At 41.7% G+C, this 23,486-nt stretch overlaps 1 protein-coding gene across 1 annotated transcript in view; it reads right to left on the minus strand.

Moving 5' to 3' along the window:
• The window catches only part of SORCS2 (sortilin related VPS10 domain containing receptor 2), a gene marked incomplete at both ends in the record, with an annotated part of 522,327 nt that extends 500,094 nt beyond the window's left edge, over positions 1-22,233 (minus strand). Inside the window, one exon of the mRNA XM_084203970.1 lies at positions 21,874-22,233. Within this exon, the coding sequence (XP_084060096.1) occupies positions 21,874-22,233 (360 nt within the window). The remainder of the gene's footprint in view (positions 1-21,873) is intronic.
• Positions 22,234-23,486: the final 1,253 nt, after the last annotated feature.

Below are 23,486 nucleotides of genomic sequence, written 5' to 3' on the forward strand. Positions count from 1 at the left end.
ACCATAGCATCTATATGCCCTACTGCAAAACCAAAACCTAAGGGACGCACAAGGTACTGTTTGAGAAGCAGAGATTTCACACTGGCCACATGGGAGAAGTGACAGAGAAAAGGAAACATTCACCCAAAGCAACAGAGGTCATTATTTGTAAACATTTCAATGATTTTCTGTGAAGAAAATAAAGCAGAGGTTAACCTACAAAGTAATTCAAGTGAGACATAAATAAGTATGTCTACATGCACACAGAGCTTCTAATTTTAACAGAACTTGTTTTTACTTGTGTGCATTGCTTATACAAAATTTACCAAAAAATGTCTATAATCCAGAAATGTATCATGAAGCTCATGTTGGTTGAAAAATTAAGGGTGTAGAGGGAGATAGAAAGAAAATCCCAGCAGTGCCTGAAGACTAAATAGAAGAAATAAAGAAAAAAAAGAAGAAAAAAAAAACCAGGAGAATAGGAGACTGCCCAGCAGTAAAAGTGAAGTGAGGAAGAGGTGAAAGGAGATGTGGGAGGACATATGCTGTGTGTCCATATGCCAGAAAGGAAGAACATCCAGGCAACAGCATGCAAAACCCAGTGACACTATGCAAAACTTGAAATAGATGCACTAATTCAAAGCAGAGCTTGCCATGAGAAGTAAAAGCCACACAAATACAAAAATCCCTATTTTTCTAAAAGATTCATTTCCTTATATATTATTTTATTCAGCAAGAAAAAGAATTAAATTCATGGACTTTACCAATAAAATGAACAAAGCTACCTAGAAGACCACAGTTGGAAGAGTGTGTTCCTGCCAGAGCATCACAGGACTAATGCTGATTAATTGGAAAGAGCCTGGAAGTGCACTGTAAAAATGATGAGCAGTCCAGAAAAGCAGCAGCAAGCAAGCAACAAGGCAAGGATGAAAAAGTTGAGGGTATTAAATCTAAAGAACACAATACATAGGAGAAGTCTAATAAAGGCTTTCAGAGATATTAAAGCTTGATGAAAACAGACAGGAAATAAACTTTTCTCCATATGGAGTTGATAGGGAAAGAAGTAAACTGAAGAAAAGCAGATTTAAATCAGACATTAAAGCAAATAGTCTAACTCAGCAGTCCAGGTTCTTGTTATCACAATAAATTCTCTCCAATTCAGTTCTTCACAAACAACTACAGTGAAACCAGCTGGGAGTGTTTGTATAAGTCTGGAAATACCCTGTAGCTGCTTCAGGCAGCACTGCTACCCAGACAAACAGGTAGCAAACTGTACATCAAGAAATCTGCTTCACACCCCACTGATTCAGCAGTGAATCTACTCTCCCAATGTTCATGTTCCCATACTGCTTTGGCCACATTTTCTCTGCCCTTGCCTGTGTCAGATCTGTCTCAGGTGTGTCAGCACAGGGGCTGCAGAGCTGCACCAAGGACCAGCACACTTAAAAATAACCTTGGGCTTGGAGGGTTTGTTTTAAGAGGGCTAGAACCGAGGAAAATGCAAACTCAACATACTGCAAAGCATTTAAACCCACCAATAGACGGGTGAACTTCAGCTACTCACATAAATGGAGCTCGTATTCCATGCTTGACGCTCAGGAACTGCTTATATCCAAGATCCAGAGTGCAAACTCTCATCACACAAAACTGCACTGGGATTATACACCCCCCAGAAGCTTACATCTTCTCTGATGGCTTCGCACCACCATGCTCACAGGGCTGTTTCATGCCCTACACAGCTCTCCTGAGAACAAATAACTGGCTCTTCAGTAATGAAAGTGGAATGCTACAATGACATCTTCTAAAATTAAAATACCAACATGACTTTCTCCCAGAAACTCCCAAGGAAATGGTTGCACTTACACTATTTTGCAGGAAATTTCAAAGCAAGTATCTTTTGAAACTAAACATATTATGACCATTAGCAATGCTAATGCAATCCTCATTAAATAAATGCATCTACCACAGAACATAAATTAAAATCCCTTTCAAAAATAAAAGCTGTCAAGACAGTTATGGAAGTTTATGAAGGCTATAGCTATAGGCAGAAGGTTGGCTAGCATTATCTAAATATTTAACCTCATTGCTAGAGTACAATAGTCAATGTTGTACAACACATTAGACCCCTCAGGCCTTCCAGAATAGAGTTACAGTGATTACAAAGCAGGTAGGTTAAATTTGTTGACTAAGTAGCTCAGCAGTTGACCCTGAAAGTAACTAAATATGAAGGCCCAGTTAATATTAAAGACACACAGATTAGGTTACTAATACAGCTCTAGGAAGTGGAACAGGAACAAAAGCATTACCCCAAATTGCAATGATAGCCATGTGAAAGATTCAGGAATCCAAACAAGCTCCTACTATAATGAGTTATAAGCTCACCCTCCTAGACCACAGATATCCCTCATTATAACTTGAAGACCTCATGTGGCAATTATTTCAGCTCAAATAAAACTTCTGCAGCACTTCACTGATTTGTAATTCTTCTTTGGGAGAAGAAGTCATATTCTTTCACCAACAGTTTAAATACTAATTATTTCTTTGCTGAACCCTGCAGTGAAACTCATCTTTAGAAGGGGCCATGTGGAAGCACTTCCAATATTTCAGCTGCCCAAAGAGCAATACTCTTCATTCGCTTCAGTGATTTTCTACCCAACAGGTACAACAGTGAAGTAATGAGCATTATAAAACTTAATACAGTGCCATATATATTTTATGACTCTGTAGATCCAGATCAGAGAACATCCAGATTGTTTTTACAGAACTAATGCCAGACACATTTCAAATTATTATGTATGCAATGATTCTAATAAATTTATAACTCTTACCAAACTAAAATTTAAAAAAAAAATATAGCTGAGAAAAATAATTTTTAAAATACCAAACATTCCTTAAGGAAGTTAAAATTTCCCAAGAATTTTAAAAATAGATCTTATTATGAGAGAAAATAATATATATCAAAATTAAATGTGGCTTAATAAGAAGGATTTTTCACTAATGCAAGTATAAGACATTAAAAATATACAAAAATGAAAAACCATTCACAATGCTCTACTGTTTGTACAGTACAGCATTTAAAAAGCAATACCATGGAGGATGTAAAGCCACATAAAAGCTCTGGATAAGGGACTGTAAAATGAGATTCCCTTATATCAGACTAACATCAGAAAAATAACTTCCCTGTGTAGATTGCCACTATTTCCCTTCTGTTTACCTATGGTAACATGATAAATTTCCAAAATATCCAACAACTTAATGATCTTTGATGTTGCCCTTAGAACCAAAAGGTGGAACAAGACTTTCATATTTGACATTCAGATGTGGAAAGAGTCAAGTTACCTGCTCAAGGTTGAACAGAAAGCCTCTGGCAGCCCTGCAAACCAAAACTGGTTCTGAAGCCCAAGAGATTCAAAAACAACTGGACCCACCTTGTTTGCCATTTCTGCAGGAACACATGAAGGTGCAACCAGGCAGTCCTCGGTAGAGAAATCACAACTCACCTCAAGTCTGGTTTTGAGACAGAGACTACAGAAACAGAGGCTTACATTGTTGACAATCTGAGCAAAAATCTCCTACTTTAGGACCTTACTGAGGAGAATAATTGGCTGTGCATCAGCTCTGGACCAAATAGTTCAAGAAAAGAGCCCAATGTCCAAATATCTTGATTAGGAAGCTGTTTAAAGTTTGTTCAACACTGTTCATATCCATCAAAAACTATGTTTTTTCTTTATCCAATTTCTCTTCCTCAACAGGAAGTTACAGCCAGGTGTAATTTCAGAGGCTTATCTCAGTACTGGCCAAGTACAGCAAGAAAGTTCATAGGAGCACAGTTCTCTGGACAGTAGTGTCACAGTTAAAGCCATCACGAGTGGACAGGCTTCCCCAGCTCCTGGGGAGGAGCTGTCCAAGGACTGCCCATCCTAGCCTCACTTAGAGAATATACTATGTTTTACTTACATCAATCTGTGTTTTCAAAGAACAGCAGCTCAAACTTTAAATCTACAAATTATATAGGCAGAGTTAGTGTTTAACATAAAACGTGTTTCTGTGTGAAAAGAAAGTTGAGAATATGCAGACTTGGAAAGCACAAATTTCAACAGATCTTTCATATCTAGTGTGTGCTGGTTTTGGCTGGAGTAATTCTCTTCACAATGGCAGGTGTGGGGCTGTGTTGTGGATTTGTGCTGAACACAGGGTTGATAACATAGAGATGTTTTTGCTATTGCTGAGCAGAGCTCACACAGAGCCAAGGTCTTCTCTGCTTGTCACCCTCCATCTGGCAGCGAAGCTGGAGGTGAATGGGAGGCTGGGAGGAGACACAGCCAGGAGAGGTGACCCAAAGTGACAAAAATGGGATAATGCAGACCATGTGACATCATGCTCAGTATATAAACTGGGAGGAAGAAGGGAGAAGGGGTGGGATGTTTGGAGTGGTGGCCTTTGTCTTCACAAGTCACTGTTACCACGGTAGGTCCTGCTGTCCTGGAGGTTCCTGCTGAACACCTGCCTGCACATGGGAAGCAGGAGATCAATTTTTTGGTTTTCTTTGTTTGGGGTGTGTGGCTCTTGCTTTCCCTGTCAAACTGTCCTTATCTTCAGCCCACCAGTTCTACCCTTCCCATTCTCTCCCCAGTCCCACTGGGCGGTGAGAGTGAGTAAATAAGGGCTGTGGGGGCTGGTTGCCAGCTGAGGTGAAACCATGACAGTCCTTTTTGTTGCCAACTGAGGCTCTTGTGGTTTAGGAATGGTATTCTCCACTTCAGTACTCCTCTAAAACCACATGCCCCTCCCCTCTCCCCTCCAAATGGAGGCAGGCATTGAGGTAAGAACAATTCACTGGAAATAGCAATGAGAAAAAAGAATTTAAAATTAACAATAACAGCAACTATATTAATAACAAAAGGTATAAGAAAATAAATTATTCACACATAAAAACTCTCAATAATAGACAATATCAGATAGATCCCTCCACTATGTTTCTTGAACAGAAGGAATCCCTTCTCCCCAGAAGGGTTTCCCTTTCCCCCCACCCCAGCAATGACCAGAGGTGGTATAGAATCACCTCTATGTCCTAGCCATGCCCCCTCCTGGATACTGCAAAACAAAACCTGTCCTGGCTGGAACCAGCACCCATAGGAAGGTAGTTTCATACAAGATCTGAAGTCCAGTTTAGAATGAGCACAAACTGTTCAGCAAGAGGAGCCAGGATGCAGCCTGCTAGTGCTGTTACATGTTGCTTTTCTGACCCAGGTTTGACAGAATCAGCCTTGCACGCTGCCATCACCCTGAAGAATGACTAGGCCTGTCTAGGACTACATTCCATAACTAAATCCAGAAACACCTCACCTAAAGAGCAAATGTATGATTCAATTATTTTTTCCTTGGACAAACCAATTTCCCACCTAGTCTATTTCTACAGAACAGGAAAACTACTATTTCCACAGAAAACACTGCAGCCTTCCATTCTCACCAGAAGATCTCCTTCATATTTAAGAAACCAAATCAGCATTCTCAAAGGCCCTGATTTCAGTGCATGTTATATGTCTTAATTTTATTTAAAATGTCTTCTGGAAACTACTGAACATCTTCTCCTCCAGTTTCTCACAGTATGTGTCAGGCATACACAGGAGGGGCCCAGGAATATACTGCAATATCAAATATTATGTGTGGTTGTGTTTAGTTGTGTTAACAGCACAGGCATCCCAGCTGAATTTGCCTTGAAGATAAAGTATGAGCAGCACTGCTTAGTATGCTTCACAGTTGCCTCTAACAAGGTTTGAATGAAGGACAGAACAAATACAAACAAAATTATCTTACTTCCTGTTGCACTTGAATTTTGACAGATTGGAAACTGTCCAAATTCTCCCACTATTTTGTGGTTAAAATAGGAAAATCCAGTCTGCTACAAATGGAGAACAGTCCAATTAAACATATTTATTACTGAAAAATTGTCATCTCTGGAGCTGCCTTGAAGCATGATGCATCAACAAATTTGCCTGCTAAGGAAGCATCACGTATATAATGACTAAAGTTTGTGACATTAGCAAAGACCCCTCAAGAATGAAAAGTGATACAAATTGCTGCAAGCTTTGTTTCTAAACTTCTGATTGTTCCTGAATATGACACAAATAGAATCAATCTAAACCTACTAATTTTTCCAACATCTGTTAGGATCTCTTAAAGAGTCTGTCCTTGGGGACAATTTGTCACATTACAAAATGATGACATTTGCACCACGACATGCTGACATTATACTGTCCTACTGTCCCCATTTGTGACAAACACGGCCCTACAACAGCCTTTTGTTAACCTCTCTGATACCATGGACAAATATTTGACCGTGTACTGCAAATAGAATCAATGACACCTTTGGGACCAAAGCAGAGCAAGTCTGTTCCCTTGTGTAAGCCAATGTCAGCCTATTTGCTCCCAATTCTATGGTACCAGGAATGCCACAAGTGCCACATGCTCTGATCCTGCAACACCTCGCCTCTGAACAAGGACAGCCTGACATGCAAGGAGTTAGTTCATTGCAATAGTCGAACTAAATGAAGCAGTAACAGAACTCTATAGTCAACATCTTTAAGTGGTAATAGGGAAGGATGAATCCAAATTAGCCTTCTAATTATTTTCTCTTTAACTTGACTATTTAAGCAATTACCTAAGTTACACAGTTTAATGCCCTGAATTTTTTTAGTACTGAACAGACTTGGTTTGCTGCATCACTGTTCCTTCAACAAAAAAAAAAAGTGAAAGAAGAAAACCATCTTTTCCCCATGTAGATATAACAATGATGCCTACTTCTGTGTCATTCCTTAGAATTATTAGCATATGATTCAGAAACTACAAAAAATTACAAATAGAATTGGTGCTGCTTTAGTTGTCAGGATGAGCCTCATGCTGTTAGCAAAGAGAGATGAGAGCCACCTAATGCTTTGGGGGCTTAAATAGCTGTTAACTAACAGGGAGACTACTGTGGTTGCAGCATCAGCCCAAGGATCTGACCCAAAACACACTGAAGCTGCTGTGGCCTTGCACAAACTTTGGGCTCAGTGGCACCATATGGAGAACCCCTGCTCTCACAGCTCAGTGAGTGCAGCAGAGAGCCCAGGACAATGAAACTCCACTACAGGGAGCCTTCTGCTGCAGGGAAGTGATGAGGACTCAGGTCTCGTTTCTCTCTGCTGAATTGATTGCCTGAGCAAGGAGATTGATGCAGAAATCAATTCACTGATGCCAGCTGGTTTCCCTCCATCTGCACTGGTAGTAAGTTGATTGGGATATTAGTTTCCTTCAGCTGATGTGTCTTCCATATGTAACATGCTGACCCTAGTGATGCTGAACACACAGCAGCTAGAAAGATTAAATTAACCAGTCCATGGAAAGGAAGGTAGGAGAGTAAGAAAGAGTAAGACAAAGAAAGGCAAAAACCAGCAATCCTCAGCTCATGCTAAGAGGCTTGTTTCTTCTAGATAAATGCAATAATATAGAATTTTAGAGAAAATAAACTGAAGAGGAAGAACAGTAAGAAAGAACAGCGTGGAATTCAACAATTAAGATATAATTCTTGGGTTATTACTTGTTTCAGTTTACTTTTGTCCATTTTGTAGGCTCTTGCACCTCTTTCTTCCCATTACTGTTAACATTCCATTACCTGTAAGACAAATTAAAGCCAAGGACCCTTCCATAATGGACGAAATTTAAGTCAATGAAATGGTGATGCTTCATGCATAGCTGAGAAATATAATCACAGCACAGGTTCCCAGAGAGTCTACAGATAGAACACTAAAATTGAATGTTTTTACTGCTGTCCTTCAAAATGATTTTTAAAATTGAAAGAGAGCACTAGTAATCTCTAAAAATGATGAGCTTTTTGTAAATAATAATGAGCAAAATTTTCAAAATTCACCTTCAGCACTTCTTAAAATCTAAGAAACTTGATCATGCCTGTTTAATAAACCTTTTAAGCAACTTAAGAAAAGGAGTGATTTCCATTTCAAAAGAATCACCAATTTTTATTGAACAAAAACCTAGCTTAACTGTGCCATGCAAACTTGGAACAAACAAGCAGAATTTCTTGTATGTATCAAAACAACTTTATTATACAGCATACCAGAAGATCAGCTGTTTTAAAGTCAAATGCTGAGACATCAAAGGCATATTTTCATACATGGAAAGGGTGAGACACTTGAATACTCTCAGGTAAGCTTCCATAAATTAAAAATGAGACTCGCTTGTTGATAAGAACATACAAAGTATTGGTTATTTACCAGAGGAATAATGGCTTGAATTTAAAATTAATCCTGGCTTAGATGAGGTTGTCCATTTAATGAACATTTATTCAACTTGGTTATTTATTCAAATAACCAAGGAAAACATTTGGGATACTTTGTACTTTTTGCATATGACAGCACCATCATCCACACATCCAAAAGGATGCTTTAATAAATTCCATAGAAACAAAAAGACATCTAAAACTGCTTTTGCCATGCATCTTTCTTTACAGAAACAACATTCACTCAAGATAAATAACACCCTTTAAAGTACCCAAATTGGTGAGAAACTTACAATGGAAATAAAACACATCATTTGTACATTGTGTTGATAGATCTACTTGTTACTTCATACATTTTTTCTGAATTTAAATACTATTTAAATCAATAAGAATCAATAAATGGTTTTAAAATTCTAAAATGTAAAGACAAATTCACAAAATCTAAATTACTCAGAGAATATACCCCAAAATTTAAACTCATTTATGTTTATGGAAAGGATAATAGAAATGCAGTACTAGCAAGTACATGAGCTTATCTTCCCTCTCATTTCATGTTTACAAACAAGGTGCTTCTTGCACCTGAGAAGTTTTTACAGTTACCCCTGAGCCACAACATGCTGTTGGCCAGAAAAGCTGTCTGGTGAAGGATCACAGAATTTTCATCTGAGTCTGATGCTCTTCCCTAAATATCCACAGGTCTAGCCTAGTACAGACATTCTCCTGTTCTTCTTAGAAGTCATTCCCTTAAGACAGTATCAATTTCATGTTAGATAAAAGCACTCTAAATCTGTTCATCTTCTTTCAGCCCATGAACCTCAGTGACTACGCAGCAAGTGCACTTGCATCAGAGAAATAAGGTATGCCAGAAACCAAGACCTTACATGTTTCTGCTTTTGACTCCCATGTTTTGAGGGTTCTGATAAAGTGACAGCTTGGATAGATGAGATTCAAAGTTGTCTCCTGTGACAGCTTCGAACTCATTTGCTGTCCCTGCTTTCCTCAGATTGTGTTTGTTTTCAAAAGAAGCTTCATTCATTTAAATTCCTGCAATAAGTAACAGCTTGTAAATATTTAATTTCATTTAAAGGAAAAAGAATTCATTGCCTATCAGCTGCAAAAAATAATAATGAAGCATACTTGGCAAAGTCCCACCTCAGAATGACATCACCCAAGTATAAGAATGACATGCATTAATATTTGAACTTAACCCAGACAATAAAATCCACAGCAATTGACATTTCAGAAGCTGTGTTTTGCTCACAATACCTCTTTTATATATTAAATCTAACACTGAATATGATTATTTTTCAATTACACCTGGATGATCAACCAAGTCATTTCAAATTCTTATTAGATGGCATGTGCAGATCACAGAACTGAAGACAGAATTTTGAGTATTTCATTTCTAATTATGATTATTTAAACTCACCTGGGAGCTTAACACAGAAGCAGTGTACTTCATAGTATGCCCCCAAGCCAAAACTAACCCTAGGTAAGTTTAAGGGATCTCTTCACAGCTTTCAATTTGGGGCATTATGTGGAATATAACACTCCTGGGCCAGTTTCAAGTAAGATGATGTATTTTGGGGACAGTTGTTTTTTAAATATCTGCTATTGCTATGCTCTGGAGCTACAGGTCCTGCCATGAACACAAGATGTCCTTAAGCAATGCCATGCAATGCGTCCACTTCTACACACAACATGTGACCAAGTGTGAACATCTACTTTCATGGGAATGACAGATCCCAAACTGATGACATGTCAGTATCATAACTAACCATGGTCTTCAAGATCTCTTTTTTTTCAGATGGAATGGGGGAGGTGATGCTATTCAGCCCCTCAGGAGTGAGAAAGGTGATTTAATACTGAAAAGGAAATGATGGGGGAATAACAAAGGAGATACAGGGAGATAAAGAAAGGAGGAAGGGGGAATGAGACATACAAAAAAAAAAAAAAAAGCAGATGAGGAAGTAACAGGAACAATGGACAGCTGCAGGACTTGCCTGAAGGGGAGCAAAGTTTCTGACTCACTGATAGTGACTGTGACAATCAGGTTCACTTAATAAATCCAAGTCTATTTAGTGGCTACAAAAAATAAAAACTTGCCTATTTTGTGCAAACCATCCACATACAACAGACTGTGGATCAAAGACTATGAACTCTTTATATTATTCCCTGGCACAGTCTATGCCTAAATGTGAATTTCAGTGCTCTTATCTCAATGGGCTCAACTTCTGAGCTACCGACCCCTGTGAAACATCACACTGGGCTGAGCTCTGCTCCCTCAGGGAAGCCTTGCTGTACTTCACAAAGTATAGCAATGCAATAACCAGACTTAGCTGGCAGTTTCTGCAAACAAGATAAAAATTACATCCTTCTGTAGCTTTACATTCCCATCTTGAGGAACAGTCTCTTCACAGTTAGGAACATTAGAGCCAAGATGTAATCCCTCCCAATAGATGGACATTGAGTCAAACAGGAAGTGGAGGCAATTCTTTTCATGGAGATCCAGTGTTCATAAAGCATCTCTTGCCTCAGAAACACACACAAAAGCACCCTGAACATTCCTATGTGCTTGCAGACTGATCAAACTAAACCAAGTCCCCCCACTGACGAAGAAACTTGTCTTTTTTCAATTCTTATGTTGTGGTAGTTCATGTCAGTTTAAAAAGTGCCTTTCTGCAGTTAACTAAACCACCAAAAAAAATTTATATTGATAATTTACCAGTTCTCACATGGATTATATATGGTTGTCAGATATCAGTCATCTCCCTCCCGAAGGTTTTTAAATCAAGAAATGGAACAGAGGGCACAAGGTGCTTATATAATAAATTTTAAAAATTCTCTCGTAGGGTTTTCCAGGAGCAATGAGATTATTAAAAGGCTCAAAGCCTTCTAAATGAAGCCCGCTTTATAAAAAAACCATCCGGTTTAAAGCAGTTGGAAGAGGAGGAAGAAAGGAAGGAAGGAAAAGAAGATCTTGTTAGTAGCCCTCAGTGCTCTGCCCAGTAGCCCTTGAGAGATGCTGCAGGAAGATGAACATATGTATTTCATTATGAACTGAAAACGTGTTCACTGAGCTACATCCTACAATTTTTAAGCAAAGGTCTGATTCAGCCTCTATGCAGGGAATGTGTTCCTTCTGCATCTTACTTCACAGAAGCTGACAGGAACCAACAACTTAATCAGTGAATCAGAAAGTGGGTTTCACAGAGCTACAAAAATGCTGTTCAGCTCTCATGCAAGATTTTTTTGCTTCTCTTCTTTACAGTGGTTTTAGGCATTGTTAAATAATAGTATCTGTGACCTGAGAGAAATTTAGTACATTGATAATGGGCTGCTTGCTCAAAAAATATGGACACTTTTGTTCTATCCACACATCCTCTTCCTCTTGTATATGGTCCGCAGCACCTTGGTGGATGTCACACACAGGAGAGGAAAGAAGAAATTCTGGATTCTTTCATATTTGTTTTTTGTATCGGGCTGGGATACTACAAAAAGAAGAGGACCAGATCTCAGCTGACTCCACCAGTATTGGCCTGCCTCACCCAGGGAGAAAGAACAGCTCAGAACCACTAATAGTAACAGCTTCCCAATTTTCTACCCTAAGCACCAATACAGTTCAGGGCAACCAGAGAGTTCACTGTCAGTCCTCTGTAATCTGTCACTGGTGCTCAGGACACAGCTCTCAGCATAAATGTTTTGCATACTTTCTGTTCAGCTTGTACTTCTCACTCAGGGAAAAGAACATGTTTCAAGACTGCTCTCAAGGCAGCTGAGACCTTTCCACATACTAGCCATTTTGTGGTTGGGTAACAGGCAGGGAAACACAGGAAACCACTGATTAAAAGCAAAATAAATTAGCAAAATAAGAAATGGCCTTTTACATCAAAAGCTGCAACTTTGATGAAGTCCTACTGCCTATAAGGAGGCATCTGTGCTTGGGAGAAGGAAGCTTTTTCTATGCTCAAACTTCATAAAATCCAACAATACTGAAGATTCCAAAGCCCTATGCACAGCAATTAAACGAGTGCAGGTTACAAGAGTGAAATGAGAGAGGCCAGAAGGAATGAAGTTCACTTGGCACATGTGCAGAGCAGTGTAAGGCAGCCACATCTAATGTGAACCCTCACTACTCTCAACAGGGCCCCACAAAGTGCTCAGAAAGAGCATGGAGGGATCCCTCCCAAAACCAGCTGGGAACTTACAGATAGGAGTTTACTGATTCCAACCTGCCCTGGAGTAGGATACTGAGGTTTCTTTAGTTAAGAATCATCCAGATTAGAGCCTGTAACTACAAACACATACATGCATAGCAGATCCTAATAATCTGATTTTGACTTCTTTTTCCACTGGGAAAATCACTGCAGGCTGAGGTGAGGTGGGTATGAGAGCATCAGTCTTTCTATGACATCCAACTGCTCCAACAGTCCAATGTGCTCTAGCATCACCAGCCAGGTCTGTGTGAATCTCCAGGAATTTGCTGCCACAAATCTCCCCAGAATTCACCTCATGAGCTCCCTACCAGGCTGATTGTTAAAACACTGCATATGTGCATGACATCCATTTGGACCCCCATCCACTGGTGCTGGTATTGAAGTAAAGATCTCTGCACTGAGAAGGAAATCCACTAATCCACCTGTTCCTGGCCCATGCTGCTTTTGTTTGGTTTATTTCTGATTTTATATCTCATCCATGGAGCCCTTCAAAAGCCATGCATAAAATAGAGCTGCCCATACTACAGGGGCTCACGAGGTCCCTCAGGGTTATACTCTTATTTCTACCTATGTTAACACTGTTGCCTCCTTTGGCTGAACACCCAAAACAATTGCTGGGAGCCTAAAACAAGAGCTGAGAGAAGTGTATTCTGCTCTCCATAAATGGCAAGTCTTAATGAGTGCTGCTTCAGATTTAGATGTGTCAGACTTCACAAACAGTTCCAATCCTCTGAAAAGAGCAAGTTACAAGGTATCTTTCTGCTAGCAAACACAGGAAAAATACCTTATTGTACCCCTTGAGGATTTTATGGCAACCTACTACCACTGATACAATTGTGTTTTCAAGGAAGAAACAACAATTTCTTCAGAATCAGTCACATTTACCATTGTGAAACAGCGCTGAAAGCTCAAAGAGTGATTCCAACATACTCCTCTCAGCCTCCAGCTCCATTCCCTTGGGCACCTGTCTTGCAGTGACAATTGTTGGTGGGGGGGAAGCATGGGAATGCATTAATCATAAACAGGCTCTTCTTTGCCACCTGAGAAAAGCAACATTTCTCCACCAGAGCTCAGTTAGGGAGGCCAAGCTGCACACTGGTAAAATTTACAGGTGGAACGGCTCGATTCTCAATCATCATCACCATTATTTATTGGCATTACACGGCACCTAAATGTTACCAACTCAGAGCAGAACCCCAGTACACATCTTGTTCATACAGATGCAGGGGGAAGATTGCTCCTTCCCAGGGCACTTTCAGTCCAGGGACCAGACCAGAGACAGTTACTGTGATAAAAAAAGAAAAAAGTGTTTTCACAGAGTGTAGCTTGCCATCTGCTAAAACTTAACACACTGGCCAGTAAACATGGGGCCTACTGCTCCACAGGAGCAAGGACACATCACAGGGCTTGGTGCTCCCCAATACAATGCTGCAACACTCCTGCAGCTTTACTGTGCCTCCAGTAACAAAGAAAAAAAGTTCATAAAGTGAATGGGGAAAAAAAAAATTAAATACATCTAGTTCATCTACTAGAACAAATTTTTAATAATGTTATTGCACAAAAACCACAAAAAACAGCTTTTTTTTTGCTAATGAACAAATGTAGTGTTTCTATGACTTCCCTTTAAAAAAAAAACGAACAAAACTATTTACTGTTCTGTGATTTTCTTTTTAGAAAAACAGATAATCATGACGATGATTAGAAGGATGCCAGAAATTAACAATAATCTCTGTGTGCAAGTATATTTCTAAAAATGTGCCTGTCAGATACACAATAGGTACTATTATATCTAGGTACTGTCCTATCCAGATGGTGCAATTAAAGAGCTAGCAAAAGTGAGCTACAAAAGAAAACTTAAAAGATAAAAAAAAATGTTATGTAGAGTCTACAGAGTCTATTATTAGTCTACAAGAGCAGAAAAAGTACGAAGCCTGAGAAAGAAACATAGCTGTTTGAGTAAACTGCTAAACAAAGGCAGAAAAATTATATTAAATACAGGTTAAATTTCACTGATACTGGTTTTAGTCACATAATCTTAAGACTGCTCAATGATCTTGAAGTGCCAGAGTCCAGGCATTTAAATTAAACTGGACTACACATTAAAAGGAGCCCTGATCAAAACAAACGTCAGAACAAGCAGACAAGTTTGCATGACTTCAGAGAGTCTTTTCTTCTCTAATTCCTGGGCTGTACTGTCAAAGGAACAAAGAAATCATAGATGTGATAGTCCTGCCTCTTTTAGGTGTTATGGTGATAACCATTACTTTAATATCAAAGTGCAAAGCTAATTTTAAGACAAAAGCCATCCTAAGAGATGGAGAAGTACTATTATTCTCACCTTGCAGGTAGGAAACTGCAAAATCACCTATGTGAGGAAGTGGTATTTCAGAAGATACTGGTGAGGGAACTGGCAGAAGTTCTTTAGCACTACTATTCAGCTTCAATTTAATCCAACAGCTGTTGGAACCTCGTGCTCTGTCTCTGGCCAGGCCTTAAATTTCAACTGCACCTCAGTTCTTGCTTAGAGCTCACAGAAGTGGTGATGGGGCTGCACAGAGCATCACCAGCTCTTCCAGGGCTCTCAGTCCTGCAAGGCAGCAGCACCTCAGCATCTCTCCTCTTTGCACAACAGCCTCACCCAGGGCTGATGACACCCAGTAGGATTCACACGCCCAGCACTTCTCTACCCACCACACTAAAGTCAGCAAGTCCAGCAGATGTACCCAGCTTTCTCAAGCATGTCTGTTAGCATTGTCAGGGGTCAATTCAGAGACCATCCCCATCTCTTCCTACTGCAGAAGTCCAAGCTTAGACTTAATGGCTGAATCATAGAATCAGAATGGTTTTGTCTGGAAGGGACCATAAAGTTCATCTAGTTCCAACCCCCTGCCAGAGGCAGGAAACCTCCCCCTAGACCAGGTATCTCAAAGCCACATCCATCCAGGCCTTGGACAGCTCCAGGAATGGAACAGCCACAGCTTCTCCAGGCAACCCTTTACAGTGTCTCACCACCCTTGCAGCAGAGAATTTTCTCCTTCCTAAAGAAGTAAAGCACAGCAAAGGATCCTACACATTATTTCTTTAAAAGTGGTTTTGTCATTGGTGATTTGTCAAGAGTTTTAAATTATTATTACTGGGACGGGGGGTTGGAGATGGAATGTTTGGAAAGGAATGTGAGACGTTGAGAATAAAAATTCTGAAGATGTTGCAGGTTATCAAGTTTCATTCTGAGCTACAGCAAGAAGTCATATACTGCAGAATAGTTTCAACCTATACTTTCTGCTTTTGCATAAATGAAGTTGAGTTTTCAGAACAACAGAAGGATCCCACTTGATTGTACTGCCGGTTCTCTCTCCTTTATGTGAACAACCTTTGGTCTTAACTGACACAACCATAAAATATTGTATTTGGACAGGCAAAGGACATGGCATAAAAGCTTCTGTAACCTGGGCAGTTTAATGTTTTAAATTCATACGGTGGTCCATACCTTACAGAGCTTGCCGTTTTAGCAGAACAATTACTGTTTTTATGAAAAGCTCATAATTTCCCCTTCCCATTCTTTAAAAAAGGATCTTCTACTCTTATTGAATTTTAATAAAGTCAAAAGGGGTGTCCTCAATTCTTTCTCCAAAGATGTATATCAGTAGATTTCTAAGACCATCAACTTGGGAAGAACTCATGTTCCCACAGGGATACATGAACTGCTATCCCCAGCCTGAACACATCCCTCTGTTTATCATGCACGTGTAATACATCAGCAGCATCAGAGGGAGGATTTCAATCTGGTCTCTCTCTAGAATGTACATTGCCAATTTTCCCTCTTAGATTTAAACTGAGCCTGTCCCAGTGTCAGCACAGTCATTTTGCTATAATACCTTGTTCCTATGTAAGCCAGGTAATGCCAGTCAAACCAGCAAACCAGGTAAAACCAGGTATGGCTGCAGGTTCATGGAGGAGGACTTGGAAGCATGTTTGAAATACACATTTACTAATTAAAGTTCATATCAATTTTAAGTGTCTGCTTAGGGGATGAGAAGAGGTGCTATCTTTCTGTAGCAGTTGAAATTTGCTGAGATGTGGATAGAGCTCAGCAGGCAGCAAAATGACTTACAGCCAGATGTCAGGCTGGCAAAAGAGGGAAAACAGAGGTTGGTAGAAGCAAATAGATGAAGTAAGCCAGAAACTTTATACCAATAAAAAAGAGAAAGGAAAAAGAAATTTTAAACTCCTGAGTTACTTCAATCAGATTAAAATCATTCTGCTTTCCACGTGGGATTCTGCTGTTCCATTCAAATATGATTATTGGGTTTGGTTTCTGTTTGTTTTTATAATCACACTATCATCTCCAGGAATTTTAAGAAAAACCCTCCCTATGGGAAATCTACTTTTCACTTTGCAATATATCTGCCATTTATCAAAGGTCTGAGCTGTCAGGATTTTTGACCTCATGCTCCCTTTTGTTTCATAAAATGTAGTCTGACTACTCTGCAGAAACACCACCCGACCCTTACCAGAAATGGACTTTAGCCCATGTTTGCATAGATAACTACATTTACCATTACAGGTACTGCTACAGTAATGTTGAACTCAATACTTTTTATAGTTTTCCTCACAACTGATTGCAACTGAGCAAAACAGAAAACCAATTAAATAAAATATCTGCTAGAAGAATACATGTAGTGATCACTAGCCTCTACAAATCATAATGGTGAAACTGTATCAAAAAGAGTAAGTTTCTAAATTAAACAAAGTATCTGTATATCAAATATAAACAAGTCCGTATCAGCTAAAGTTTTTGTGTGCAGCAATATCTGTAGGCATGCAATAAATCTTTCTTTTTGGTAAGCCATTGCTTTTTAGGACTCAAAAAAAATTTATGTGCATATTTATATTTATTTTCCTTAACAAACATATTTATGGGGGATCATGACATCAAGTTACTGGACAAATAAGTGCCCGCATGGACTTAATATTTTGACAACAAACAAAAAAATTAAATACCGGCACCATGAAACTGCAGACTTGGAAGTAGTTGGCCAAAGTCCTGCTCACACTACTTTAGCAGTCTGCACACAGCATGAAGAGCAGCCCCTGAATCAAAATCAATTGTGAATACAAGTCTCATTCTCCCACTATTTCTGCTTTGGCTTTGATTTTTTCTTTTTAAATTGGCTAGTATGAATGCAGAACGGGAATTCTTCAGGAGAGTCAAAAAGAATATAGTTTTGCAAACAAAGTTGCTTATCTAGCACCAAAAAAAAGCTCCTGGGATGACGAAGTTGTCTTCAAAGGAAAAGTAGGATTTTTAAAAGCTGTCATGAATTGACTACTTCTCCCCCAAATCAGAAAGGCTTGCAAATTTTTAGTAAATTTGGGCACAAGCATATTTAGCTTAACACACTAAGGACTATTCTTTTAGCATGCTACCTATTTATTTCCCAGTTCTCTGTGTTATTTATCAGTTACATGGATAGCAATTACTTGCCCTTCCCACAGTAAATGGTGTGTTGCATCACCCACTGCCATGTCTTCAGTTTATGATATTTTAAGACTGGCAGGAAAATTAGTTCCACTTGCATGAGCCTTTGTTTGAAAGTAAGACCACACAACAGCTTTCTGCGGGCAGAGGGGACAGAGAGCAGAAATACTAATTGCAGGAATTCACTAACCAGATACATTCTTGCTGTGACAAGTACTGGCTTTGCAAGACCTACATCACCAGTGATGGTTTTGACTTTACATCCCCCAGGAAGAAAGGCTGGGGACATGCTTCTTGTTCATAGGATTTGTAAATAATTAATAGACTACAAAATAAAGTAACGAGGACACAAAACCAGAAGTAATTTGTCTATTTCCTGTTACAGCTTTCTCTTGACAAAACAAGGAATTGTACCCTGATCTTCCCAGTGATTCAAGCCCACTTTACAATCCATGCAACAACATCCTCTGCTTTGCCATCAAATCCACCATTTCTCTAACTCACCAAACTAACAGCATTACAAGAGGATAATAAGTAAACATCAGACTTCTACAGTACAGAAAAGAGGGAAGAGAGAGGATCAAATTAATTTAAAACCTCCCTAGTTTCTCACAAGATATCTCATGCAACCAAAAATCTCCTATTCATAGAACTGCAGCACAGGATGATTTACACAATGCAAATTATTTTTTTTAAAACTCCATGTGCACATCAACCTAACCTCTGCCCCTCTCACATTTATGTATTTGCCGTTGATCCACACACGAGTACTCCATGGCAGCACTTTCAGTGAACTGTTCATGCAGGTGAACATCCCTGAGGGATGCAGCTGCCAATCTGCTTTTATAGTTATTTATCTCTTCATCATGGAGCTCAAAGGAATAATCCTATTGCATATTTCTTCTTCATTTATTTTACTAGGTGAGGTGTTTAAGAGGATATGTGGTCATCTGGAGCTCATCACTGTCAAATTTTCATCCACAGATGTAAAGGGTAAAGAAACAAGTTTAGCTCCTTGGTTTACAAAGTGCTGAGTACCTCCAATGAGGTGCCAAATGTGTGTGGTGACACTTTCAGATTGCTGAGTGCCTCCTGAGGTTAGCAGAGCCTGATCCAAAACCCCACTGCAGGAATGACAGCCCTTCCTATCGCTGCAATGCGCCTGGGACAGAACATAGCTTCGAGACTCAAGCCTGTGCTTCCAAGACAAGGAAAACCTTGCCACAGATTTGAGAACAGAGAATAAGGTGGCAATTTTGAGAAGCACTGGATCATAGTGTTCCTACCTGCAAACAACCCAGAATAATATAAATAAATTCATACATATCTACTTAAACAAATAGACATTCAAGATACTTTAAATATGTTTGGGATCAGGTACTTATTTTCAATTGTTTGAATATAACATACAGACATGCAGCAAAATTCTCTCCAATCCTCTGGAGGCCATCCTGTTTCCTTTGAGCTTAATGTATTTCTTCCACTCCTTAAAAAAGAAATAATAATAAAGAAAAAATATTCTATGAACTGTCTTTACAAATCATTTTTCTCTGGAAGCCTTTGTTAAAATCAGCCCTTCTTCTGGAAGCATGCAATAAAACAAAGCTAACGAACAAGAAAAGAAGCTAAAAAAAATGCTGACAGTCATATTGTAAAACATCCAGTGCAAAGACTGACTGCTTTCATTTGGGTTAAGGCAGCAAAGTCTTTCATTAACAGGTCACTTGTTCAAATACTATCTTGCTTGACAGTAATCAGCTGATGGCAGGCAGAGCAAGCATCACACTTTGTAAGGAACTTTGCAAAAGTATTTTTTATTGAATGTATAAATAATGTACAGACCGTCTGCAGGCATTCATGATGAGTGTGTCCTTCTGCAATACTGAATTAGTAGATAGCAACTAAGCAAACAAAAAAAGAGCTAAGTTGCAGCAAAGACTGTAACCACTTTCATTTCTTCTGACAGTTGCCATTTATCTTTGCTTTTGAAGAGACTATGTGGTAGTATTCTAGTAAGGGAGCTGTAGCATACTGTGAAAAAATAATAACATTTTAGCAATACAAGCCCTCACTGCAGCATCTGTTATTAAATCTTTGCAGAGAGGCGAGGCGAGACCGCCAGTCATAACTGTGGATTAGCAAGGTTCTAGTATATTCATTTTAGAGTGCAGAATGCTTTGCATGAAAGCTGTTACTTGCCTTCTATGTCAAAAAATGAACTTATGCCAACTTTTTAATGCTGAATTCTTCAAGGAAGCTGTCCTAACAGCCTGCAAGCACTGTCCACACAAAACAGCAGCTGTCTAATAGCAGAGAAATGGAGGAAGGACAGAATCAGAATACCTGATGCTGCTGATTTGCAACATTTTCTTTTCACAGAAAATGACCATCATCTTACACTTCCTTCCTGAGCAAATCAAAAACTGCCTTTGAAAGTGTCAAGCTTTATGATGCTGACTTCAACTCTGACACCCGATTATACAAGAGCATTAACATAAGCGCTCAGCATGCTCCAGGGAATCACTGCATCCTCATCAGGAGCCTTAGCAGCTCCACATCCTGGCTGACTCCCTAGCAAAACAGGCAAAAACCCAGGACTTCAGGTCCTAGAGAAAGGATGATAACTCACATACTTATGGGAAGTATATAACACACGCTCTGAACTGAGCCAAGTTTAAGTAAACTTTATACTAAATTCACAAAGTTCAAGCAGAGTCAGAGCTTAGCTGAATGCAGTTAAAATGCTTGTGAGTTTTCCAGAAACATTAAAATCCTCCAGGAGAAAGTTCATCTTAAGCTTTCATAATGATATTTTCCTGACTATGAAGTTACACAGACAGTGCAAGGTGATATGTAATATTTACCTGTGACACCCACTGTTATGATATAAAGTTTCAATGAAGAATAAATTAGAAGCAGCAAATCCCTGAAACCACCCGTGCAAATACACAACCATTAATGGATTAATACAAAAAGAAGTGAAGAGTAGCTGAAACTGAAAATTAGTTTAAAAAATATTAGTGGCATCCACCGTAAGAGTTGCTGCCTAAAACAGATAATAAAGGCAAGACATATTGCTTTAACTGTGAAAAGTTGTGAACACTGATGCTGTAATGCAGTATCACTGGTCCCAGCGCAAGGTTTTTATGCACCGATGTGGCTGTGAAAGCCCCCTCGGAGAGCTGCTGCTATTCCGGACCTTTGCGGGACGTGCCTACGCACCTGCGGCGCCCGGCGGGGCCGTCCCGCTCTCTCACTCCTGCTGCTCGCATCACCTCAAGCCCAGAGCTACGTTTTATTTCATTTTCCGTTTCTTTCGGGTTTTTCTTTTCCCGGCGCTTGAGGAGGCAGAGCGCGGCGCGGGGGAGATTACATGGGGATGACTGAATCGCAGTGAATCGATTAAGCCTCGACAATTTAATCTGGGACTTCATGCGGGGCTGGAGGAGATAATCCCCGCACCGCAGTTCGTCCGTGCCTCTCCTTTACCCGGATACCCTGGCACAGAGCCGGGGGCACTCCGGCCGCACACGGACAGCGCCTCGCCGGTCCGGAGCTAAGCCGCCCTCCTCCTCCTCCTACTCCTCGCAGCGCGGCGCACACCGCGCACCCGGCGCCTCTGCAAGATGCGCGCTCGCAAACTTTCCAAACTTCTGGGGAAGTGGCGAGGGGTACGCGGGGTCGGCCCGACAACGGCGGCGCTTCGCCTCCCGGCGGCCCCTCACCGTCCGCAGCACCCCGAGCGCTGCCCGCGGGGACTCGTCCGCCCCGGGCCGGCCAGCGCGAGGCGGGAGCAGCGCGCTCCGACCGCACCGAGGCCGGCGGAGCGCAGGTTGCTCCCCGCAAGTTGGAAGAGCAAAGCAAAGGCAAGGGCAGGGACGGCAGGGACCCCAAACCCCGCCCGCGCTGTCCCTCGTACTCACGCTGCTGTTCTCGCCCGTCCAGTGCACCATCGCCTGGTTGTGAGACGCGTCCCCTTTCAGCACGAAGGAGGTGCTGATGAGGGAGACCTGCTCCCGGCCGGCCGCCAAGGATGCTCTCCTGGAGCGGCTGCTCCCCGCCGCCGCCCCGCCGCCTCGCCGCGGCTCCGGCGGGCTGCGCGCCCCGCGGGTCAGGGCTACGGGGCGCGGGCGGCCGCAGGGCTCCGCGCAGCGCGGCGCGGCGGCGGCGCCCAGCAGCGGCGGCAGCAGCAGCAGCAGCAGCAGCAGCAGCGGCGGCGGCGGCAGCCGGGCAGCCCCGCGCGGAGCGGCAGCGGCGGACACGCGTGGCCCGCCGTGCGCCATGGTGGCTCTCCGGCGTGGTAGTGACAGGCGGGGAGGTGGCGGGGAGGGAGGGAGACACCGCGGCGGAGGGCGGGGGCGGGGGAGGGCTGTAACCGGAGCGGGGCTCAGCGGCAGCGCCGTGCGCGGGGCTGCGCGCCGAGCCGGGGCGGCGCCGCCATCTGCTGGTCCGCGCCGAAACGCCGGGCGGGCTCCGGCGCTCACGGACACGGGCACTCGCGCCCCGCGGGAGCCGTGGCAGGGACGGGTCTCTCGGCGGCGGCGGGGCCCCGCCGCTTGTGAACTTTCCCCGAAAGCTCCAGGGAGAGGCTTCCCGAGAGCGCCCCGGCAAGATTCACGCAGACGCTCGGCGCGGGTGCGCTGCAGCCCGAGGGGCGCGGGGGGCGAGCACCCACCGCTGCCTCTCTGGACACGAGGGATGGATGGCCTTGGTTTGGCTGTCCGTCCCAGGAGGCTGCAGTGAAACAGTCAGAAGAGGTCTGTGGTCAGAAGCTGAGAGCTGAGGAGCAAATAAAGCCAGTGCAAAAATACGATTTCTGTCATTAAGACAAGTGCTTCCATGAGGTAGAGGATCCTGTCCATTCTTCTGCCCCTCAGCTCGTAGGAAGCACGAGGCTCGTCACCTGCAGAGCCAGCTGCTAATCTGTTGTTGTCCACTGTGGGGACATTTGCCTTGCGATTTGGGATTGATCCATGGCAGCCCCAAGAAATGCTCTCCTGGCGTGGGCACGGCCAGGAGGGACAATGCCTGGACCTGTGCAGGGTGGCATCACTCAACTGACAGGTGAAGTGGTGGAAGAAGATTCAGCCACCATAGTTTAGGTGCTCTTGCTGCTTCACTGCAGTGTGCTGTGTAACTGTGAATAAATTGGGACTCGTGAAGCAGTTTGCCTCACATGCTGTGAAGAGGACACAGGTTAGAAACCCAGAATAACTGAGGTTGGCAGGGACCTCTGGAAAAGTGCAACCTGCTGCTCAGTTGAGGGCCAACTCTGAAGCTCAATCTAACTTCATGGTAAAATAAGGATACTCAGGCCTAAATGTAAGAAAACAAGTTTGGAAGACCATTGACAAAAGTAATGACTCCAGGTATAGGCTCCCAACAAAGGAGATCTGGGCTGGTTAAACCCAAGGTGAGTAAAGTTAATAAACCAGCTTTAGCTGTAATCTGCCTTTACCCTAATGGCCTAGAAAATTAGGATTACAAAGGCTTTTCTAGGAAGATTAATAGAAAAAATAGTATCCACTGGTTTAAC

The sequence above is a fragment of the Fringilla coelebs genome (genome assembly GCF_963513975.1).
Source record: "Fringilla coelebs genome assembly, chromosome: 4".
Taxonomy (NCBI): domain Eukaryota; kingdom Metazoa; phylum Chordata; class Aves; order Passeriformes; family Fringillidae; genus Fringilla; species Fringilla coelebs.